Source organism: Camelus bactrianus, chromosome 15 (assembly GCF_048773025.1).
Source record: "Camelus bactrianus isolate YW-2024 breed Bactrian camel chromosome 15, ASM4877302v1, whole genome shotgun sequence".
Classification (NCBI taxonomy): domain Eukaryota; kingdom Metazoa; phylum Chordata; class Mammalia; order Artiodactyla; family Camelidae; genus Camelus; species Camelus bactrianus.
This window is the reverse complement of record NC_133553.1, coordinates 23,243,402-23,265,910: the sequence shown is the minus strand read 5'-3', so window position 1 is coordinate 23,265,910 and position 22,509 is coordinate 23,243,402. Positions and strand designations below refer to the sequence as shown.

The following is a 22,509-nucleotide window of genomic DNA, read 5'->3' as shown; positions in this document are numbered from 1 at the left end:
TCTGGTTATCCTTCTGTGGAAGCATCCTCTTTCATCACCATCTCTCATAAATGATGGCTTATAGTTGTTACAAGTTCTGAAACTATTTCAAAATAGGCTAATAGTCTAGTTTATATCCACTATCTCACAATCCATTTACAAATGAGTTCATTCTATAAACTGTGTAACTGTTACTTTCAAACTACTGAGAAGAATGCCAAGTTCACTCCACTTAAGCTTGTAATTTTGTCACAATCCTGTTTAGTGACTTAAAATATGGAATAAGTTTTGTTAAAATATAAGAAAACCATAGACTACTCAAGATAGAATGGAATTCAGAAACCATTTTTAAAAAGCAACATAATTTAAAGATGAGAAAATTGATGTAAGATTGTTCATGTCACAGACAGGACCTCAAACTCCATATAGACAGGACGGAAATAAGAAACTGACTTTAAAATATACACTTTAACTTCCTGGCTTCTTCTTTCTTATCTTAAAGGAAAAAGCATGCCTCTTTTCCCGTGGAAGGCAGTATTTTTCACCATCATGAGTTTTTATTCCATCAATTATTTGTAAAATCCTTCCGTAATACCTTGTAAAACAATGTACCAATCTACCTTTAATATTCTGCATAAAAAGTTATCAGGCTAAGAAAAATATTAAAATAACTTAATACAATTTCCAAGTGCCAGTGTCTCCCCAGAGATGGCAATATTAGTATTTTAGGAGGAACAACCTCTCGGTGTTTACGCTCTAAATGACGTTTAGCATCCCTGGTTTCCAGGGCAGCAAATGCCAATACCACCCTCCAGATACTGACAATAAAAACACGCACTCAAATTTCACATCTGGAAATGCCAGGAATGAGAGTTACTAATTTATACAAAAGGAAATTATTAATATGCAAAAATTACCTGAAGCACCAGTTTTAATTGTCGTTTTTCCTTTTTTGCCTTCCTGCTGGTCTTTCAGAGTTTCGTAAACTATCTGGATAACTGGAATACTGAAAGCCTAGCAAAGAATCAATAGGTCTCCACGTTAGTATTCAGATATTAACGACAGCTTAATAATCAATATAAATTACAGAAATTATGCATGCACCATAATTATACATATTCCTGACTGCTGCTCCAACTTGCCCAAACCCAAAATGCCAGTAAGATAACACGAGTTGACTGAATAAGGGAGTAAGAGCCAGCTGACAGCACAAAACAGTAACAATAGGGACCGACAGAATGAACCCAAGCTGCAAGGGATAAATATTCAGTCTGACAAACTGTTTCTCTACGTCAGGAGATCGGGCGATCAACCTCTATTGGCAACTGCTTTATTATTCGAGCCACCACATTAAAATTCAGAAGTGAGTATAAATACTAAAAGACCCTTTCTCCAAGGGTAACCTTCTCTAAGACCAATTTAAAACCATATTTTTAAAGCCATCCCCTGGTAGATCTCATTTCAGAATTAGCTGGCAAAAAAAATCACTCACCGTGGCAAGCAATCAATTTCTTACATTTTGGAAGGAAGTTATTTTATTAACTATTTTAAAGTATCACTGTTCAAACAAGTAAAAATCAACTCTTGCAAAGTAAGTCAATTTAAGTTTATTACTTACACCAGTTTTTCCGCTTCCTGTTTCTGCAGCCTAAATGAAAAAACAAAATTTTTGTCAGTTAAAGTCAAATTAACATGATACCATGTAGAAATCTTTAGCAGTTCACTAGCTCGCTTTATTTTCACAATGCCTCCAATTATTCAGATGTCCCCAGTCAACTACTGCCAATCCTGCCACTTCTCTTCCATTCCCTCAAGAATCTGTCCTCCCTTTTCTTTGCCCATTGCTACAATTCCAAGCTAACCCCTCACCATTCTAACCTAGATTATGACAAAAGTACCCTAACAGTGACTCATCTCTCAGAGCCACACTACACGCTGTTACCAAATCAGCCTTCATTAAACACAATTCTAACCATGTATCACATCCTTAAACATTTCTGATGATTCCCTGCTCCCAACAAACACCCAAATTCTTCACCGTTGACACTTGAGAAAGGGCTCAAATAATCTTACCTACTGTATACCTCCCATCTTATTCCAAGTTACACCCCCAATCCAGACACACGTTTTATGCTGCCGTCTTACTGAACTGCTCTGGGACCATATCCTGCACTCTCCTACTCACTGTTTTTATTGACATGCTGTCTACTTAGAGAGCACTTTTCCTTTATCTTCCCATGTCCAAAATCTATTTCCTCCAAGCAGAGCCCCTTATGATTCCTCAAGCAGAAAGGTAGCTGGACCCCTCACTGGAATCTTGTCATACTTTGCATTTCTTAGGCAGGTGCCACCTTCTGCCCATATGACATTTATCTGTGTACATGTCTACTGCGCTACTGGGTTTAGCTTCTGCAGGGCGGAGACTGCACCTTACTCACCTTCCTGTTCCCACAACTTCTACCTAATTACTTTGTATGTAGCATATGTTTCCTAAACGTTTGTGAATAAATAAAACCCATTTGGTGAAAATACCATTTTTAAGCCGATGGAGCTCTTAAAGTGGGTTACAACAGCCCCAGAACTGTGTTTTCCCAGCTTCCGACCACCTCACCACATTTAAACGTACCATCAGTACATCACCTCCTCCTAGGATCAAGGGGATAGATTCAGCCTGGATATCAGTTGGGAGACTAAAAGAATCACATTTTGAAGAATTTTAGTTATTTAAAAAAAAAATCACCTAAGCTAATTAAGTCATGTTAAACTATAAACCTAAAAGAGAAATTTATTTGGCAAATATATCGATCCTTTTCAGCTAAAAATATACTGGTGTTTAAAAAAGAAACTCTAATTCAGAGAATCATAAGAAAAAACTGAATTTCACTCACCCAACTACGCCCAAAAATATCTGATAAAATCACTAACTACTGTTGAAATTATAAAACGTTGTTACAGGGACATTCAAGCTTTAAAAGATGGCTGTACTTACAGCCAATCCATCTCCTCCACGGCTTGTGCAATCTCAGGCATAACACCCATCTCTGAAAGTAAAAATTAGTTTAAAAATCAACACATACTAAACTTAAATCATATTGCTCTTATTGTTCAACAGGTAAACAGGTTTGAAGTATAGCTCAGTTATATGGTATCTCCTGTGTATGGCACTGCTGACAGTATAAATTTTGGAGAAAGATTTGAATTCAAATCCAGGCTCTTAGTAGCAACGTGACGTCAGGCAAGCTATAAGCCTACTTCTCTGCACAAAATGGAGCTAATGTTACTTACGTGGTAAGAATACAGGATGAGTAAAGATAATCGTATGTAAAGCACCCTGCACATGGTTGTCACTTAATACATAGTATCCACCAGTGTTTCCCTCCTATGACTAGTGAAAAACCTGCCAGAGTCGGAGAGAAGATTCTAGACCAGCACCTTGGTTGTTTCATCTAGAGATATTGTGGAAGTCCTGTGCCTTGGCTTTTTGAGGACCATGTGAATACCCTCACCAATCTGAGGAAAATGACCAAGCAGGCAGAGAGAGCCCACATTTATAGGCAATCATAATCAGAACTCTGGTTAACTGAAAAGAGAGGGGCTGGTGGTGAAAACTTGAGTAATTAGAAATGTCAACTGGAGAACTACTCTGTTCTTAATTATTCACATATTTAAATGATTTACAACAAAGTGAATCCTAAATGAATAGACTGGGTTATTTTTTATCATTTCTCAAATGAACTGTAGAGGGTCCACATGGAATAGTCAGCTGTATTCCTTAAACCTCCTTTCCAAGTAAGAAGTGATCTTTATTTTAAATATGCATTTATAAAAATGTATTTTTTATTTATATCTTTACAAAGTATATATTCCTATTTAAAAAATGAGCCACACTCAAATATATCCAAGCCCCAAAGATAACTAATTTGGAAATTTTCTATTTCTTGTAATCATTTGTGAAAAGGCATAAAATAAGTCTACAAACTGAATATATCCATTGCAAAAAATAGCTTTTTCTTTGCATCATGTGAGAAGAATCATACCAGCAATGAATAATATATACAACGCTAAAATTTTATACAGTAAACCAGTTAATATCAACATTGATGACATGGGAAAGTATAAAAACTTTTTTCAAAAAGGAAGGCTTTTGTACCTCTAAATTTCTTTAGGAAAATCCACAGATTGAAAAACTAATCAAGATCTAAAGTTGTATAAGAATTGCCCCCAATAGAATCTAGGTGTATCCTTTCTCCTAAAATGCAAACTGCTTGAAAAAAGGGAGTGACAGTCTTATATATGCTGTCTACATAATATATACAGCATACATTATATATGCTGTATACATAATACTGCAAGCTGAAGTTGCTCATGAAACTGTTCTACTGCAAGCAGCAACCACAGACGGCTTTCAGCAAATTCCAGACAACTTTTTGCTCCATTCTGGTCATGTTCTCTGCAGGTCTGCTTTGAAACTATATTTTCTTTTAATATAACATTTTTAACACTTAAGGGAAAAATAGGAATAGTTAACACTCTTTAATTCCACTTCTGTCTTTAATTTACATCAGACCCCTTCTAGTGCTTTTTAACACTCCTGTAATTTGTGCAAGACTCCCAGAGAAGTGAACCAATAAAATGACAACCTGGAACTGGTCTACACACCTTGGCTCTCATTTGAGGAAAGAGCTGGGAAAAGAAAAACAGCTACCTGTATGAGCAGATTTCCCCCGGCCTTTAATGAAATGCAACTAAAACGATCCAAAATCCTGTCTCGTGACTAAAAATGTGGAATTCCTTATGTTCTTACATTAGAAAAATGAAAGTACAATACTGTGTTACACCTGAAGTCATCTGAAAAGGTTAAGAATATCAAAAAATAGTGTGCCTAACTTGACATATATATTGCTATATAAATTTACCACTTTTAAAATATAAGGCTTATTGCAGCTCTATAAAACTGTGGATGTATAAAGAAGAGGAAACAACTATTTCGTTATATAAGCCAATTCAAATTTGTTTGGAATACAGGTGGGTATCATCAGCAATTAGTAAAAATTTTCAAAATTTGTGATGGGCTCGTGTGCTCGCGGACACAGACGCCTTCCCTTTAGCTTCAATATTTGTTAACGTTATTAAAATAGCGCTTAAATAAGTATCAGGTTTGGACCTGTAGTTTTGGAAGCGCCTGAAAAAATCAGACGCAGGATGGTCATTTTCAACCGACCCTCCCCGCGCCCCGCTGCTTCCTGGCCTGGACAACCCTCTATCAGGCGCGGGCAGAACAAGGTGCCCGAGCACCACTGCCACGTCAAGGGGCAGGAGGCCTGGGCTCCGGGAGCAGCTGCAGCAGCGCCGCCGCATCCGAGAGCCGTGGGTCCCCTGGCAGGACACGCGAGCGGAGACTGGAAGGCGACAGAGAAGAGAACGAGCACGGAGAGGCCGGGCCCGGCCAGCACCTGGAGGGAAAGGCACTCCCTGCAGCATCCAGGCGCACCGACCGGGCCTCTCGCGCCTCCACTGGTCCCCCACCAGTGCGGGGATCGAGGGGTCCGCCGCGGACAGCTCCCTCCTGGACCGCGATGCACCTGTCCGCCCCCGCCCCCGCGGCTCCCAGCCAGCCGGCGCAGGGCCGAGGCGTGGATCGGGCCCCCCGCCCCAGCCCCAGCTCCGCAGACGCACCGGAGAAGGCCGCCATCTTCGCCCCGTCCTCCGCGACTTCTCTCGCTCCCTCCCTCCGCTCCGACACGCTGCGCGGGAGCGGCGCGCGCTTCCGGTCCCCCTCCCCGTGGCCTGCCGCTCTCCAAGTCCGGGCAGGAACCCAGCCCGGAGAGAATGGTTCCGGGCCCCACAGCGCGGACTCAGTTCAAATGCACTTTGCCTAAGTAGCCAGGAGCCGTCGTCATTAGCTGTGCCCAGAGTTACCATTTATCTAGAGCATGCTATGTGTCATCTGGACCACTCTTGCACATATAAGGAAGCAGACGTTACGTGGAGAAAAGCGAAACCCTCAGGCAAGATGTTTTAGATAGAGGTGAAACTATAACTTCCGGAGCCATGCTCCCTGGGTTTGAATTCTAGACACTTGCTGGTTGCATAACCTTGAACAAGTCTGGGCTTCAGTTTACTCATTTGTGAAATAACCAGGAATAACACTACCTATTTCATAGGATTGTTATGAGGATTGAATAAAATAGGTAAAGCACATACAACAGTGCATAGCACATGGTAACAAGGCATGTGTTAGCTCTATCATTACTATTACATGTGACAGGATTTACCTGAAGTTCCAAAAGTCAAGGACAATCACCTCCAGGGGGCCTCATTCACATTAGTCCATGTTCTCATTATAATTTGTATAAATTTAAATAAATGATACCACTGAGAGTTATGCAGTGTAGCAGTTCTGAATAGATGACACGTACCCCATTTTCTTCCTCTCTCAAGGGACAAGGCATTTTCCAAGGGACTAGTCAGAGAACTTTTGATCTTAGGAGTTTGAGAAGGAGAAGGGAGGCTTTGAGATGCTGTGGCCAGAAGACCCCAAGGCAGCAGGGCAGGAACAGAGCCAGAGGGGAGAGAAAGCAGCTGTGGAAGCAGATCACGTTCCTAACAACTGCCCAGAAACATGTGTGACTTTTTCCCCCAGGGATAACTGGGCTTGTGGAGAGTGGACTTGAAGCTCTCTTCAAAGAGAATATGCCCCAGGGAGCTGCCTGGAGAAGCTAAGTGATACACAGAGAGACCCCCAAAGGACCCTGTTTTATTCATACTTTTTAACCAGAGGACAGATATCACCTGCCTCATGTGAGTTGCACTTGGAGGATACATACCAGAAGAAGAATCTCCAAGATACCAAACAAAAAGTGCCCTTGAGTGAAAAAATCGACCTTGGGCATGATTGATCCAGAGAGCACCGGAGTCAGATCACATGGGCACCAGATAAAGGTGGATCTCTCCCCGACCAGATTTTACCCCTCCCCAAGGGTCATAAACAGCAGCTCATGGGGGGGGGGGGGGAGTGCAGAAAAGAGATTGATCACACCCTTTACCACACTGCCAAACTGGGGAGGGAGGAAGCTGTAATTTTGGTTAAAGTTGTGAATTTTGATCATAACACTGGACCCAAAAGTTTCATTACAGAAATCAGACTAAAATTGTGATGAAAATAACGGGGCAGATTTTCATTATCTGGGAGTGACCAGAAGAATTCCGGAAGATGCTAGAGACTCCATCTAAGTCAGGGGAAGAAATAGCCCCCAGAGCTCATTTTATTTTTATATATATATATTTTTTTATATAATGTGTGTATATACACACACACACACACACACATATGTGTGTATATATATATATATATACACACATATACATATATACATATACACACATTATATATACATACATATAATTACTATATGTGATATATATATAGTAATAATGCCATCAATAATGTGAATTGGGACATAACGTTATTGGCTCCCCTCCTTGGCAGGTAGGACAAGGCTAGGCAAAGAAGCGGCAGGCAACCCCTTCACCAAACCAAGAGATGAATGATGGGTATCGACAGTCCAGTATCCTGCTGGTCCACTCTCCTCAAAACAGGCTGATTAAATGGGCACCTACTAACAGTCCTGGAATCCTTGCCTGGTCCCAGAAACCCACCTGTGTAAATCATTAGGCAGGAAGATAACCACCACTAGGTGGCGCCAAACTGCAGCTGAGCCAGGTAGAGATTGAACTGGACTGAACTCCCAGCTGGGACTTCTTCCCACAGCTGCACCCCCCCACCCCCAACCCCAACCCCTGCCGCAATATTTTATGTAATTGGATCTTTTGGACCCATAGCCAATCATGTTATGGTGGAATTGTGCTGTATTATCCAGGCACCCAGAGAAATAATGCTATGTATTTTCAGGTAAGCTGTAATATAGGTTGTTGCAGAACAAATAGTTTTGCAATTGCGAAGGCAAGTCTAAGAAATAGGCCCTTGGGATACCCAGGCCCTTAATACTGTAGAGAGGATGGGCCCCGTGAAGACTCTGTGGACTGGTCACCCAGAAGCCACACACAGTCCCCTTCCCCTTGCCTTTCTCTATTCTACAGCCTGGGGAAAATGTCGGGGGAAAGTGGCCTTTCCAGACTCCCTTGTCAGGAGAGGCAGCATGAGATCTGGTTCTGCCTGGACAGATGTAAATGGAAGTCCCTTTTTAAAAAGGAAAAAGCTCTGACTGGCATGTATGCTTTGCCTGGAAAAGCAGCAATGAACCACGGGGAAGAAAGCTTCACACTAAGGCTACTGAAGCAGAAAATAGGAGGAGATTGGGTCCGTGATGATGGTGGTGAGCTACTACCAGACCAGTTCTGTCTGCCTCAGGACCTCTTGCAGCTGGAGAATACCTTACACAGTTGAACCACTCTTCATTCTCTTTCCCTCTTTTTTTTTTCTTGTTCTTTTTGTTGGTGTTCTTTTTGTTCGTTCTCTCACGCTTGCCGCCCAACCCATTCCTAACAGGTACAGAAGTGAAAGGAGATGGCAGATTCATCAGCATAGATTTTGTATCATGAATCACGCAGAAAGTTTTTTTCTTCAAATGTTCTAGAACAGAGCAATAAGAAACCTGTGGATGAGAAACATTGCCTGCCCTATCGGTAAACAAAGATGTAGCAGCCAGCAAGCCAGCAGCCACTGCAGCTGCCCCTGAATGTGCACCCTGAGGGGATTCAGGATGGAGAGAAGAAGGATACTGGCCCTAGAAAGTTAGGCTGCAGATCAAAGGAATGATTTCAATAAGACCAGACTCTTGCATCTTTCCATACATAGAAAAGTGCTAAATTTATTAACTTGAGATGTCTGGTTTTCTTTAATTAGCAGTAATCTTTTGAGGTTCTGACTACTTGGTTTTTGTTCAAAAACTCCTGTATATCCCTGGCTCCTCCCTTACCTCTTCAAAGCAGTCCCTCAGAGCTATCTGAGAGGCTGTATTCCTGGCTTAAGTCCTCAGAAAGTCTGCCCAATAAAACATAATTCTCAACTTTTAGGTTGTGCAATTCTTTTTTCAGTTGACAAACCTATTGTGGCTTCAAGGTGAAGGAGACATTTGGCTTGAGTCATGAAGGCACCATCAAAAACCGCTCTTGAATAGAACACTTCATTACCACCCAAAATGAAGATGAAATGTACCACATGCAATAGCAGAAGTGACCCTGAACCCAGCCTCCAGAAGGCAAGTCAAATCAGGTCGTTTACTTTGTCCTTTCTTTGACATCCAACTGCACTCCTCTGGCCTTATTCTGGCACCTTCTGGGCCCTAAGTCCCCAGTTTCTAAGGATCCAGCCACCAAGAAGGAAGTAGCAAAAGAGAGTTGTTTTAATGTAAAAGAAGTTGATTTGAAAATGCAATATTTTCATAGGATCCTGGGTTCAATCCCCAGTGCCTCCTCCAAAAAATAAATAAATGCAATATTTTCATTACATGATCTCCCACCAGCAAAGTCCATCCTCACAATGCATCATACAAACCACTCATCATTCTACACAGGTCACTGCAAATTCTCCCTCCTCTAATTCCACGCAGGAAGTTTACCCTCAGATCCACATGTTAGGAGACCAAAGGACTTGAGAGTACTTGCTCTGGATCCTGACTTCAGCTGTGAGAGGATGTGGCCAACCTTCCATCAGACGACTCTCTCCACTTTAATACAGCTCTTGGTTGGTAAGACTCCTGGTTCCACCCTCCTTGGGACGACACACACCAGACCACCGCCCCCACCATGTCTAGCCTCCTGCTTCCTTCCAGCTTGATGCCTGGCATCTCTTTACCTTCTAGCATCTCAGACTATGTACAGTTCCTTGCCTACAGCAGATTGCCTCTCACTACTGTGTATTTTCTTATGCTGTTTGCTCTCCCGAGAATAGACTTCCCCTTTTAGTTTCAGTTATCTATTGCTGCATAACACCCCCAAACGAGTACAACAACCAATTTATTGGTCATGATTCTGAGTCAGGCGTCTGGGCAGAGCTTACCTGGCTGGTTCTTCTGTTTCTCATGGCATTACCTGGGGTCTCTCACTCAGCTGCATTCAGCTGGCGGGCTGGGCTGGCAGATCTGAGAAGACCTCAGCCTCCTGGGTGGTGGCTCTCTCCCTGTGGCCAACTTGGACCTTCTCCCAGCAGGGTTAGTCCCAGGGAAGACAGACTTCCTACATGGTAGCTGGGCTCCAAGAGGACTGGACCCCAAATAGAAAGCAGAAAGTGCATATCTCTTAAGTCAGCCGTGGAAAGCACACAGTGTCACTTCTGCCAAATGCTATTGGTCAACACAAGTCACATGACCAGCACAGCCTAGATTCATGAGGAGGGGAAATAGGCTCTCTCTTTTTTAATCTTTTTTTTTTTAATTGACGTATAGTCAGTGTACAATGTTGAGCCAGCTTCTGGTGTACAGCATAACGTTTCAATCATACATGTACATACATATATTCATTTTCATATTCTTTTTCATTACAGGTTACTACAAGATATTGAATATAGTTCCCTCTGCTATACAGTATAAACTTGTTGTTTATCTATTTTATATATTATAGTATCTGCTAATCTCAAACTCTCGATTTATCCATTCCCACCTCCTTCTTCCCCTGGTAACCATAAGTTTGTTTACTATGTCTGTGAGTCTGTTTCTGTTTTGTAGATAAGTTCATTACTGTCTTCTTTTTTCTTTTTTTAGATTCCACATGAGTGATATCATATGGTATTTTTCTTTCTCTTTCTGGCTTCCTTCACTTAGAATGATGATCTTCAGTTCTGTCCATGTGGCTGCAAATGACATTATTTTATTTTTTATGGCTGAGTAGTATTCCATTGTACAAATATACCACAGCTTCTTTATCCAGCCATCTGTCAATGGACATTTAGGTGGCTTCCATGTCTTGGCTATTGTATATAGTGCTGCTATGAACACTGGGGTGCATGTGTCTTTTCAAATTAGGTTCTACCTTTTGGATGCAAGGAATAGCAAAAGGTTTGAAGGCATCTGTAATAAACCACACCTATCTTCTTGGCAAACTCCTAATTGTTATTCAGATTCAGCTGCAACATGCAGCAAATCCTGCTTGATGCTAATCCCGAGCTAACAGATACTGCTAGTTTGCTCCAATGTTTATTTCTCTTTTTCCTTAAATTTTTTTATGTTAAGCTGGACCTTTGGCTTCCTAGAATAACGACCCTACTTCCCAGCCCCGCAGTTGCCAGTTATGGCTATCTGCCTGTGTTCTGGCCCATGGCATAGAAACAGAAATGCCCTTAATGGAGCTGGTGCATCTCTCTTTCTCTTCCTCCATCCTGTTGCTGGAATGGGGCTGCAATGCTGGGGCTTGAGCAGCCATATTGGACTATGAAAAAAAAGCCATATATTGAGGATGGCAGAACAATAAGAGAGAAGCTTGAGTCCCTGGCATAGCACCATACCAGCCAGAACTGGGACTTCAGATTTCTTACATGAGAGGAAAATAAACATCTGCCTTCTTTGTTTGGGGTTTTCTGTCCCTAACAACCAAACCTAATCCTAATTTATCTAGCCACGGTGCAGTTATCTATTGCTACAAAACAAGTTACCCCCAAATTTAGTGACTTAAAACAGTAAACATTTATTATTGCTCACAGTTTCTGTGGAGCGGGAATTCAGGGGCAGCTTGGCTGGGCACGTCCACTCGGGGCTATTCTTGCTGTTGTAGCCAAGCTGCTGGCCGGGATTGCAATCACCTTGTAAAGGTCACTCGCTCTTGTGACCGCGTGGCAGTTAGCAGGAGGCCTCTGTTCTCCACAGGGACCACTTCCAGGGCTGGCAGAACGTTTTCATGATCTGGCTGCTGGGGCCTCCTACACCCCTCCCTTGCCACTGAAACCAGCAATCCTATAGAGCAAAGCAGAGTGAGTGATATCATTTATGGTCTAGCCATCAAAGTCACACTATCACTTCTGCCATATCTTATTAGTCACAGAGGCCTATTCAGTGTTGGAAACACACAAAGGCATGAGTACCGAAGACAAAGATCACTGGGGGGCCAGCTTAGAGACTGCCTTCCACAGCCCCTGCTTCCCTAGTAGACCCCTTATTTGTTCAAGTAGCAGGTGGTAATCTTTCAATACCAGGAAAAAAAGCATGTTCATCCAGCATCCTCTGGGATAAATCATGTTCCTTCTAGACCAGCCATTGTTGTCATTAAGTTTGTTGGCTTAGCTCACCCTGTTTTTCACAGTTTACCTGACTCAGAGAGCAGTTTGGAGAGAGGGAGGCTCACATTTAAACATCCTCTTTTTTTTTCCCCTCTGAATTTCCTACAGCTTCTGAGCTGAGCAACAATCATTGAATTTTATGCTTTTGTCAAAATAAGCTGTCAGAAACTGGTCCAGATCTATTAGAATGCAACATCATTCTGCCTGCCCCAGCGTTCACCTTATGGTGCAGGGACCAGAGGGGGCCCAGCAAACAGACATAAATCCAGAGATCTATAATTCTCTATCCCCTGAAGAAGTGGCCATAAAGTCCATCACTCCAGATATATGGGAAGCAGGAGACAAAGGACAACTCGGATGAGTTTCAGAGGGACTGTAAAACAGAAAAAGAGATCTCACTAACGGTGTCGGTCTCATTATAAGCAAGCCAGGCAAGGACACGATTTATGGCTGGGTGCTGACTGGCCGGCAGGCATGAATTGCCCTCCCTCCCCAACGCCTGCCACTGTGAGTGCTCATCAGCCCCTGCGCTGGACGCTGATGGCTCCTGGGGAAGTGGTGCCACACTTGGAGTCTGAGTAAGAGAATGTGGCCTGGAGGTTCTGGGTGTTTAAGAACAGACTGTGCACCAGACAGATATTCTGAATCCAGATGCCCAGAACTGCCAGGACCCCTGAGTTCCATTACCTGCTGAAGAGACCCATTCTGCAGCTGCAGCCAGGGTGCAGGCTTGCTTTCCCAGCCCCCCTCCCACGGTCCTTGCTTCACTGCACTTTCTTCCTATCTGTGAAACTGATCCTTTGTTCCCAAGATCTGTAAATTTTTATTTAAAACAGACTGAAATGAGACCACTTGCTGTATTTAATGAAGCAGGGGGTGGTAAAAAGGATGGTCAAGACTTCTTTAAAATGCCTGGAGAAAAGAATTCTGAGTATGGAAATGTCTACTGCCTGGTCATAGTTTCCCATGATGTGGCAATAATGAGACTGGGAATTCGTGAAGCCTCCCTCAAGTGTAGCTCTGAATAGTGATATTCCAGTTACTATGGCTGCATGACAAATTCCCTGAAATGTCGTGGCACAAAACCTGCCTTTGTCACGCTCATAGAATCCATGAGCTTACAGGGCACAGCAGGAATGGCTTAGCTCTGTTCCTTAACAATTAGCATCTCAACGGAAAGACTTGAAGGCTAGGGGGTAGAATCATTTGAAGGTTCCTCCACTCACAAGACACAGTTGATGCCTGTGTTGCGTAAACCCTCGCTGGGGTTGTTGGCCAGCCGTGGCTTCTCCATGTAACCTGGGCTTTCTCAGAACGTGGTGGTTGTATTTCCAAGGCAGCATCCCAAGAAACCTGTGTTCTTTAATGACCAAGCTTCTGAGGTCAAGCAGGGTTGGGTCACTTCCTCCTCATTCTAAGTGAGGCAGTTACCAAGGTCTACCAGGTTCAAGGGGATCATAGATCCCACCACTTAAAGGGGGAATGTCAACATTTTATTGTAAGAAAAGCATGTGGGACTGGGTATAAACTGGCGTGGCCGTGGATTAGAGCTCTTCACAGACACAGAACCAATAGGATGTGTAGATGTAGAGAAAGATATTTATTTTAAGAAATTGGCACAAGCCATTAAAGAGGTTGGCAAGTGCAAAATCTACAGGGTGGGCTGTCAGACTGGAGAACCAGGAATTGCCGATAATGCAGGTCAAATCAAAGGCTGTCTGCTGGCAGAATTTCCTCTTGCTTGGGGGAGGTCATCAAGCCATCAACTGATTGGACAAGACCCAACTTTACTCAGACAAACTGATACATAAAATTAACCATCACAAGTCCACCCCTTGTCAACTTAGCACCCATATATATCTCCTTAAACCATGCTAATCTCCAAATAAAGATGATAACAAGGTCATACTGTTAGAGCAGGCAGATAGCTAAATATGAGCAGAGAAGGGGGGTCACGGGCCAAACGGCAGGAAACATACATCTTGTGAACAACCGGGGTCCTTGGGCTGAGAGAGGAAAGCAGGAACCTCCAGACTAATAGTAAACCACATATTTTGGGGTGGCAAATATCCTGGAGGCAGACAAAGACAGTTGGGAAAAGGCAGGACTCTCTGGCATCTGAAATGTAACCTTTTGCTTATCATGCCCTCATTACAATAAAATTAGCCTTGCAGATAAGTGGTACCCATCACACACCAATGCCATGACACTTCCTATCTGGATTAAATAAGGACAAACTTCCCTTCTCCCCTCAGGAAAGTGGCACTGGGATGAACATCAGCGAATATGACCCCAAACCCCTCCCTCTCCAGTGAATATTCTGCCTGTTCATTTTTACACCTTATGTAACCAGCTTGCCAAAGAAACAGGGCCGGTACTCACCTGAGTCCGTCTGCTCTCCCCTTGAGAGCATCCTATCTATTGTTTAATAAATCCTTACTTTACTTTCTTGACCTCTGTGTCTCATCTCTGAATTCCTTCTGCAGTGAGACAAGAACCTACTTCTACCTAACATGGTACAACTATCCTGTGCACAACTGAAAACTCACTAACAAGGATGCAAGGTCCTTGCATGATATTTACTCTTCTTGATATCTTGTAGCTTGAATACCATGATGTAAGGTTATCAATACTTAAATATGGCATAAAGTAAATACACCTTATGTGACATGATAAAGGCATAAGAAAGGGAAGGAAATAGAGCTATTTGCCCTGTGTGTGTAAATATATATATATATATCTCCCACATTCATAACAAAATCAGGAAGAAACACTCATGACAGTTATAGTCCACATTTCTGAAACTGGTCGTGTGGTCGTAGCTGGTATTTGTAATTACCCTCCTCCCCTACCCATCACAGACTCCCATGCCTTTGTGCTTCACGCCACTTCGACCACAACAGCCTACTGATTACAGAGACCTGTCCTGTTCCATGTGGAGGGAAATACCAAGGTGTGGATACAAGGCGGTCAGGATCATCGGAGGGAAATTTGGGGGAGGGACTACCACACCTGGAAATAAAAAATATTTCTCCATTTTTCAGACGTCAAGTTCAAATTCTAAAATGGACAGAAATCAGGTGAGAGAGTCTGCACCTGAACTAGATCAGGGAGGCCTGTGTACGCCAGATTGAGAAGACTGGTTTAACCTGGTAGATCAGCAGCTCTCAGCCTCAGTGTGCATCACCTGGAGGGCTTGTTGAACTGCAGATGTGGGGCCCTCCTCCCCAGAGTTTGATTCAGTGGGTCTGGGGTTAAACCTTTCATTTGCATTTCTCACAAGTTCCCATCGATGCTGGTGCTGCTGGCCTGGGACTTTAGTGTGAGAACCACTGTTGTGCGTGAAGCAAATTTTAAGCCAGACAGTGACATGATCAGTGCTGAAAGCCTGTTAATGGTGCCTCCACAAGTCCATGCTTCACAAAATCACCAGAATTATATAAAATAAAAATCTGATCATGATTCATTCCTCGTCAGCTTCATTGAATCCGTCTTCTGTGGGTGAATATTTCCACTGTAGGTTTCCATTGCAGGCAACTCAAGGGTAAACTAAAGGACTTGACCCTAATTTCATTACAACAGTAGTGAAAAAAAAAATCATAGCTTATGAATGATCTGTTTATTGAGAGAAATTTTCCTTGAGCCTATCTTATTTTGCTGGAGAAAATAAGTGATTTCCTAAAGTTACAATCTCCCTTTTAAGCAAAAAGGGTTAATCTGTCACAGTGTCAACATAACCATGAATAATTCATGGAGTCAATAAAAATGTATTCAGAGCCTTCCTTCAAGCTGGGTTTACAGAGATTAAAAAGCCATTGTCCCTGTCCACGGAGAATCACAGCATTTTGGTTATGTAGTTGCCTTTTGAAGTTTTGAATTACTGGGGTTATTTGAGGCTCCCTAGGCATCCCCGGTCTGGGCATGTGAATGGCAGTCATCACTGGAACATGAAACGCTGTAATTTCACTGGTCTTGTTCCCAGTCAGTGACACGTGACCCTCAGTCATTTTTGTCAGCTCCCCTACCAGATATTTCTGGGGAGCCCCAGAGGCATTTTAAACATGTTGGCAAATAAGCCCATTCCTTTTGGATACTGCTGGTCACCAGCTCTCAGAGCCGTGTCTGTGCGCCTGTGAGCTGCTTGGCTGTTGGTGGCAGAACTGGGGAGAATGCCTCCCCCTTTGTGTCTCCCTCTGTGAAGTTCAGTGTTTCATTCCAGCAAATGTATCAGACAAGACGTCCTGGAAGATTCTCACAAACACCAAGGGTGCTGGCTAAAATGTAGAAACAAATACACAACTTTGAAAATGAATGGATGAGTCTGAGAGAAAGTAAAGGACAGCCCGAGTCCCAGGAACAAGCAGGAGAACTCCCAGAAGAAGCAGGCAGCGCGGTCACCAGCTGCGGCAGGGGCGGGGCTCTGACTTCAGGGCTGACGAGGTGGGTGGGGTGGGTGGGGGCGCTGGGGTCAAAGCCTTGGGCCTGTGAAAGGAGGGGAGTTGGATCACTGATCGCCTTACGTAAAGGTAGGACCCAGGAAGAGCTACACAATTAAAAATAAATCTCATTAAACGGAGGCAGAGAGCAAATAAATTTGTCTGCCCGGCCTGGAATATGAGTGGATATAAAGGTCTCTTTTGAGAATTTGTGACCACAGTCTGACCCTCTTGAAAATTTGGGGGCTGAATTTACATTATTTGTAACATCTGAAATATAGAACCTTAGTCCCACAGGTGACCTGCAAAAATGAAGGCAAGTCTTCCCAGGGCGAGGGCACCCTCTAACCCAGGCCTCCAAAAAATGCTCACAGGTGGTATTCAAGGCACATGAGTGAGCGATAACACACACACACACACACATACACACACACACTACATAAAGAAACAAGCACCTTGAGAAAGAGTCAGCAGGGACAAAAAATCCTTAAAAACTTCAAGTGTTTGAGGGAGGGTATAGCTCAGTGGTAAAGTGTATGCTTAGCATGGACAAGGTCCTGGGTTCAATCCTCAGTACCATCATTAAAAAAAAGTTAATATAGATAAATAAACCTTATTACCTCCCACACCCCCCAAAAAACCAAAAAACAAAAACTAAATAAAAAATTTTTAAAAAGTAGTATCAGAAATATCAGGCTGAGAATATGAATTACGTTTGATGTGTTTCTAAAAGTAGGAACTGAAGCATAAATAAGAAATAATCCAACAAAACGACCAGCGTATTTGAATTTTAAAAAGAACTTCTAGAAATTAGATTATCTATAATAATTGATCTGAAAAACTGAGTAGAAAGATTAAATAGAGACGAAGCTGAAAAGTGAACTAGCAAACTGAGAGATATGAAGGCATTATACTGAGTACAGATCAGAAACACACACGCACACAAATAAAAAGCACGGGAAGGAGCTTGTGTTACAAGGAGCTACAGAATTCCAATGTCTGTCTAAAAAGAATGGTGTCCAGGCAATATTTGAAGATGTAATGACTGATTGAAACAAATAAAAGGAGCAGGGAAGAAATTATATTCCAGACTTCTGAGATTGCTTTTTATGTGTCAAGGCGAGAGTGTGGTGTGTGTGAGGTATACGTGTGGATGTGTGTCTGAGTGTGCCCTGTTGTGTTAGCCTAATCGTGATTGTACCATCTTATCCCGATGTGAGAATTTTCTCTTTATCCTCATTTATAGTTGCTTACTTAGTCTGTCCTCCCCTGTCTCAAACTGATAGCTTTTTAATTTTTTAAGTTTCACTCTATGGCTTGGAAGCTGTGTGTTGTATTTCTTTTAAAGATATGTAATTAACAGTATATTTTCCTACCACAATCAGGAGTTATTTAGAATCTCAATCTTGCTCCCAAACAGAAGGGTCTTTATCACACGTTCATTGGGCCTTCCCTCCCATATCCCTTGTTTGTGCTATAGAAAGTTATAGATTTACCTTTCCCCCCAATATTTTATTATGAATATATTTATGAATATATTATGAATATATATATATATTATGAATATTTCATATATAGCAAAGTTGAAAGGATTTCACAATGGACACTCAGGTACTCGCTGCCAAGGTTCTATTATTAATATTTCCACCCTTGTTTTATCATGTATCTTTCCATTTATTCATCCTCAAACTAGCCATTAATCCATTTTATTTTTTGATGCTCCCAAGCATATTACAGATCATCTACCTTTGTTTTTAAACCAAATAAAACAAAAGAGCTATTGTTACTAATGTCTACGATTGATTAATTTACCAATAGATTTTTAATTTTTTTTACCACTTTGTTTTCTCATCTCTATACTTGCTGCTCATTTTTTTGCATTTGTAACTGCATGTGTCCCTGGTAAGGCCTTTTCTGCAGTTTCTTGTTCCATGTGATTGGTGAGTGAGGAAGATGGGGGAAAATGGCCTGTGTGAATCAGGCAGTGAATTAAAGTCAAGGAGCTCTAAGTAAGGGGCTCTAGATTTCTTCTTAGCTAATACCATGCCTGAACTTTATGAAGTCTATTTGCCTGCCAAGAGGTCTTAGAATATGGCAGTCTTAGAATATTTATAGAAGGATTGACTGGGACTCTTCAAGCATTCTGGAGGAAATAGAGTGTCTTGAGTTGCTCTCCATATTATTTTATTATTACGATTAAAATTTATTCTCTTCATAAAGAGCTACTATTGAATGCATAAAGAGTTTACCATTCAATCAAGTACCAATGTAAGACATCCATAACAGCAGCATTTAAATGTCAAGTTCAATTTTATTATGCAATTTCAAATTGCATTGAAAGCAACTCCATATGCTGGACCAGTCTCTGAGGTCTCTAATACACAGAAGCATAAAGGGTTAAGTGCAGGATTGTTCATGGCTTTTGGCTTAACGGGCTGTTTAGCTGATGGGAGTGAACATGCTGAGTGTCTACAAAATGAACCTCTCTCTCACTTAACGATGGCTCTACTTGGAAGAATTAAGAGGAGAAAACTGATTCCTTTATGTGAGATATTGTTAAGTAATTTTTGTCTGGTTCTAAGGTAGTAATGTCTATGGCCATCAGCAAAGTGCAGGAGAACTATATTTTAGTTCAATTGATTTGTACTCGCTATCTTATGAGAATAGGAAGAAATGGGGGAAATTTTCTGTTTTTTTTTTCATCCCTTCATCAAAGGCTTATAAAAACATCTGTTACTTCTCTTTAAAATGGATATATCACAGTGCCTTCTCTATTAATAATTTGAATATTAAACAAAACCTGTGTTTTGATTCTGGCTTCATTATGACCTGTGTGTAGCCTTGTTTGGGTGACAGTGATTCAGAACCTCAGTTTCCTCATTTATAGGGATATTAACCCTTTCCCTGCAACACTGTAAAGAGAGCCTTAAACAGGTATAACAAAGTACCTGACCAGTGCTTGGAGCACAGTCAATACACAAAGTGTCCCCATTATTATGATTATGCCTATTTTGGAATTGCCTCAATTTTTATTTCAGCCTTATTTCCCCCAACTAGCTCACAGTTATCTTTGGATTTGTCATTTGGAAAACATGATGTTTTTCCTCTTAGAATGACTTATTCATGACTTAAAATATCTTCAAACCAGACTAGGACCTTCCAGCCAAATTAAGAAGCTGGTTAGACGGCCACAGTCATACCTGGTGACCAAACTCACAGATGATGTATTTAATTTCTCCCCGACAGAACAGGGTGGTAATACTCCCATCCCACATGTTGGTACCTCTGGTCTTCCAAGACAGTGCATTTCTACTTTCAACCATCTAACTGTTCCATCTGTGCGCTCTGTGCTGTGCTGTGGTATGAACGAAGGCGTCCAACACCAGGACCTGAAGAACTGTGCTTGAAGTTTGGCTCCATTATGACCTTGAAATTCTCTGAGCTTCCGTTTCCTTATCTGTGAAATGGGGAACTGAATCTCTCTAGAGTTTCTGTTTATCCACATCAGCAGTGACTGTGAGGACGGAAGATATGCAAGCCATGAATACTGTCAGTGCCTACTATCAATGTATTATTAACTAATAACTCAACTCAGAAGCAACACTGCAGAGATTCATACGCTACAGATTCTAAATTAGATCCATCCACAAAATCCGCTGGTCGAAATGTCAAAAGAGAAGTGGTTTCAAGACACTGAAACTCAAATTAGCTTCAGGTGAATGCTCTAGCTCACTTAACTGGGAGGATGGAAGAATGCAGGTGTTACTAGTTTCAGGCATGCTAATATCAGATGAAGTCTCTATTTCTCCTGTTTTTCTTCAGCGTGTTGGTTTCATTCTCTTACCAAGCAGACAGGCTTTCCCTTGAGAGTGAATACAACGGCTGTTGACAACTCCCAATGTGTATTCTTCAAATGCTGTGATTCAAAAGGGAAAGGTGCTTTATTTCTCCACTTATATCTTAAAAAAAAAAAAAAAAAGTCTCAGGGAAGAACTCTCTGCCCAATGCTTGAAGTCAGGGGAAGGGGGCTCCTAGAGTGGGCAGGCTTAGATGAAGGAAGGAGTTTAGGGATTGGTAACCCCAAGAGAATGACCTGACTGAGTGAAGGAAGGGCAGTGGACCAATTTTCCAAATGCAAAAGGCCAGGCAGACACATGCCAGCTGTCACTGTGAGCATGAGGGAGGAAAAGCAGAGAGGATGATGGCTAAGAGTCTTGATGGCTTCATGAACTGTCCAAGGTCTCTTTCTTAAATCAGCCACTCTCCTGTGTACGATTAGTGTGACCACCATGTGTTTGTCTAGGACAGTCCCGTTTCACGCCTGTCTTCCTGGCATAATTATTTTTAAAAAATCACCCCTTTTTGTTCTCAAAAGTGTCTCAGTTTGGACAACTAATTAATTGCTGTAAATAAGATCCATTAGCCATTTGGCTTCAGCCACCCAACCTGTCTTAAATCATCCTAATCCTCTGACTCAGCTGAACTCTGACTGAGCTTTGAGCACCTCTCTGCCTTTTCTTTCCAACCCCCATTTCTGATGGCCTCCATCTGGGGTTCTTTTCAGGACATGTATTCTTACCACCTTCTTCTGCTCTCAGGAATATTCTGGATTTTGAATAGTGGTGATGAAAGCTTTAAAACCTGCCTATCTATCTTCTCCGAGCACCTCTGGTGGTAGAATTTTCCTTCCAGCAGCTGCTCTAAGTTAAATGTCCAGTCACTTTCCAAATAGTGCTGTTTCTGTCTGTGCTTCTGTTCCTTCAAAACAGAAGCCCCCGGAGGTCCATCCGGCATGGTCTTGTTTCCTGTTTCCTATGGTAAATGGGGTAAGGGTGAGGATGGAGAAAGCAATCTACACAGTGTGATGATGGTGAGAGAGATACAAATTCTTGGTGACGTGTTTGTGGCTGTCTCCTAACACCAGCCAAGAAGGAAGCAGCCTCTGTCAGCTTAGCCTGTTACCTCCTGACTGCAATCTTGCTGATCAGGTGAAGGTGGTGAAGAAACTGAACAAAGTAGAAAGTGATCTCAATTTCTATCTGAGAAAGGATGAGCCAGGGAAGAGGAGTAAAGAGTCAAGGAGACGTGGGGTGCAGAAATGGGAGAGGGCAGTACTGAGTACAACTCCAGGGGCCACCCCCCACACTGTATTCTATCCGAGTGATTGGCGTTCCTTCCTCTTCATAACTGGCAGCACATGCTGTAACAAGTGCTCCCTGGGGCTCCGCCACGAGGCTCCAGCCAGAGAGGGAGAAGAGATGTCTGGTGTTTGCGATTGAGGATTTGATTAAAAAAAGAAACAACAACAACAACAACAACAACAACAACAACAACAACACCCAAAACTGCTGTGAAGAGAAGTTCTTGGGGGAGACAGTGTGTAAAAAAGGCTTTTTTGGAAGTTTTTCATTTATTCAACAAATAATATATATTTTTCCTCTGCTCTGTGCCAGGTACTGTTATAAACTCTGGGGATTTGGCAGGGATGTACTAGCACCTGTGAGATAAAAGGAAAAATATGTGTATTGGTTTTACCCCAGGTTCCTGGCACAGGGCTTCTAAAACCCTTGTAATTTCCTAGCTGATAAGTACTGGGAGCATTTTTTTGTTCTAATGAGGCAGCTCTGAGTAGGCCCCTGGATGCTGCCTGGTCACCAGGAAGACCAAGCCATGATTAGAAGCTTTGAATTTTTAGTTCCACCCCTGCCATCCTTCAGAGAGGGGAGAGGGGCTGGAAGTGGAATTAATAATTAATCACACCTATGTGAGAAAGCTTCCATAAAAATCCCAACAGTAGGAGGTTCTGAGAGCTCTGGGCTGGTGAACATGTCCACACCGCAAGAGAGCTGCACCCCAACTCCACGG

At 42.3% G+C, this 22,509-nt stretch overlaps 1 protein-coding gene across 2 annotated transcripts in view; it reads right to left on the bottom strand.

Moving 5' to 3' along the window:
• DDX1 (DEAD-box helicase 1) overlaps nt 1-10,191 on the bottom strand; it is a 35,865-nt gene extending 25,674 nt beyond the window's left edge. Inside the window, exons 1-5 of one of the 2 annotated variants that reach the window (XM_010947347.3) lie at nt 10,001-10,191; nt 2,969-3,020; nt 2,606-2,669; nt 1,598-1,627; nt 897-993 (exon numbers count right to left, since the gene is read on the bottom strand). In XM_010947347.3, the coding sequence (XP_010945649.1) occupies nt 897-993; nt 1,598-1,627; nt 2,606-2,669; nt 2,969-3,018 (241 nt within the window). In that variant the 5' untranslated portion in view covers nt 3,019-3,020; nt 10,001-10,191. Of the gene's footprint in view, nt 1-896; nt 994-1,597; nt 1,628-2,605; nt 2,670-2,968; nt 3,021-5,655; nt 5,756-10,000 lie in introns of those variants that run through there. The other variant, XM_010947345.3, reaches the window with a different exon arrangement.
• Nucleotides 10,192-22,509: the final 12,318 nt, after the last annotated feature.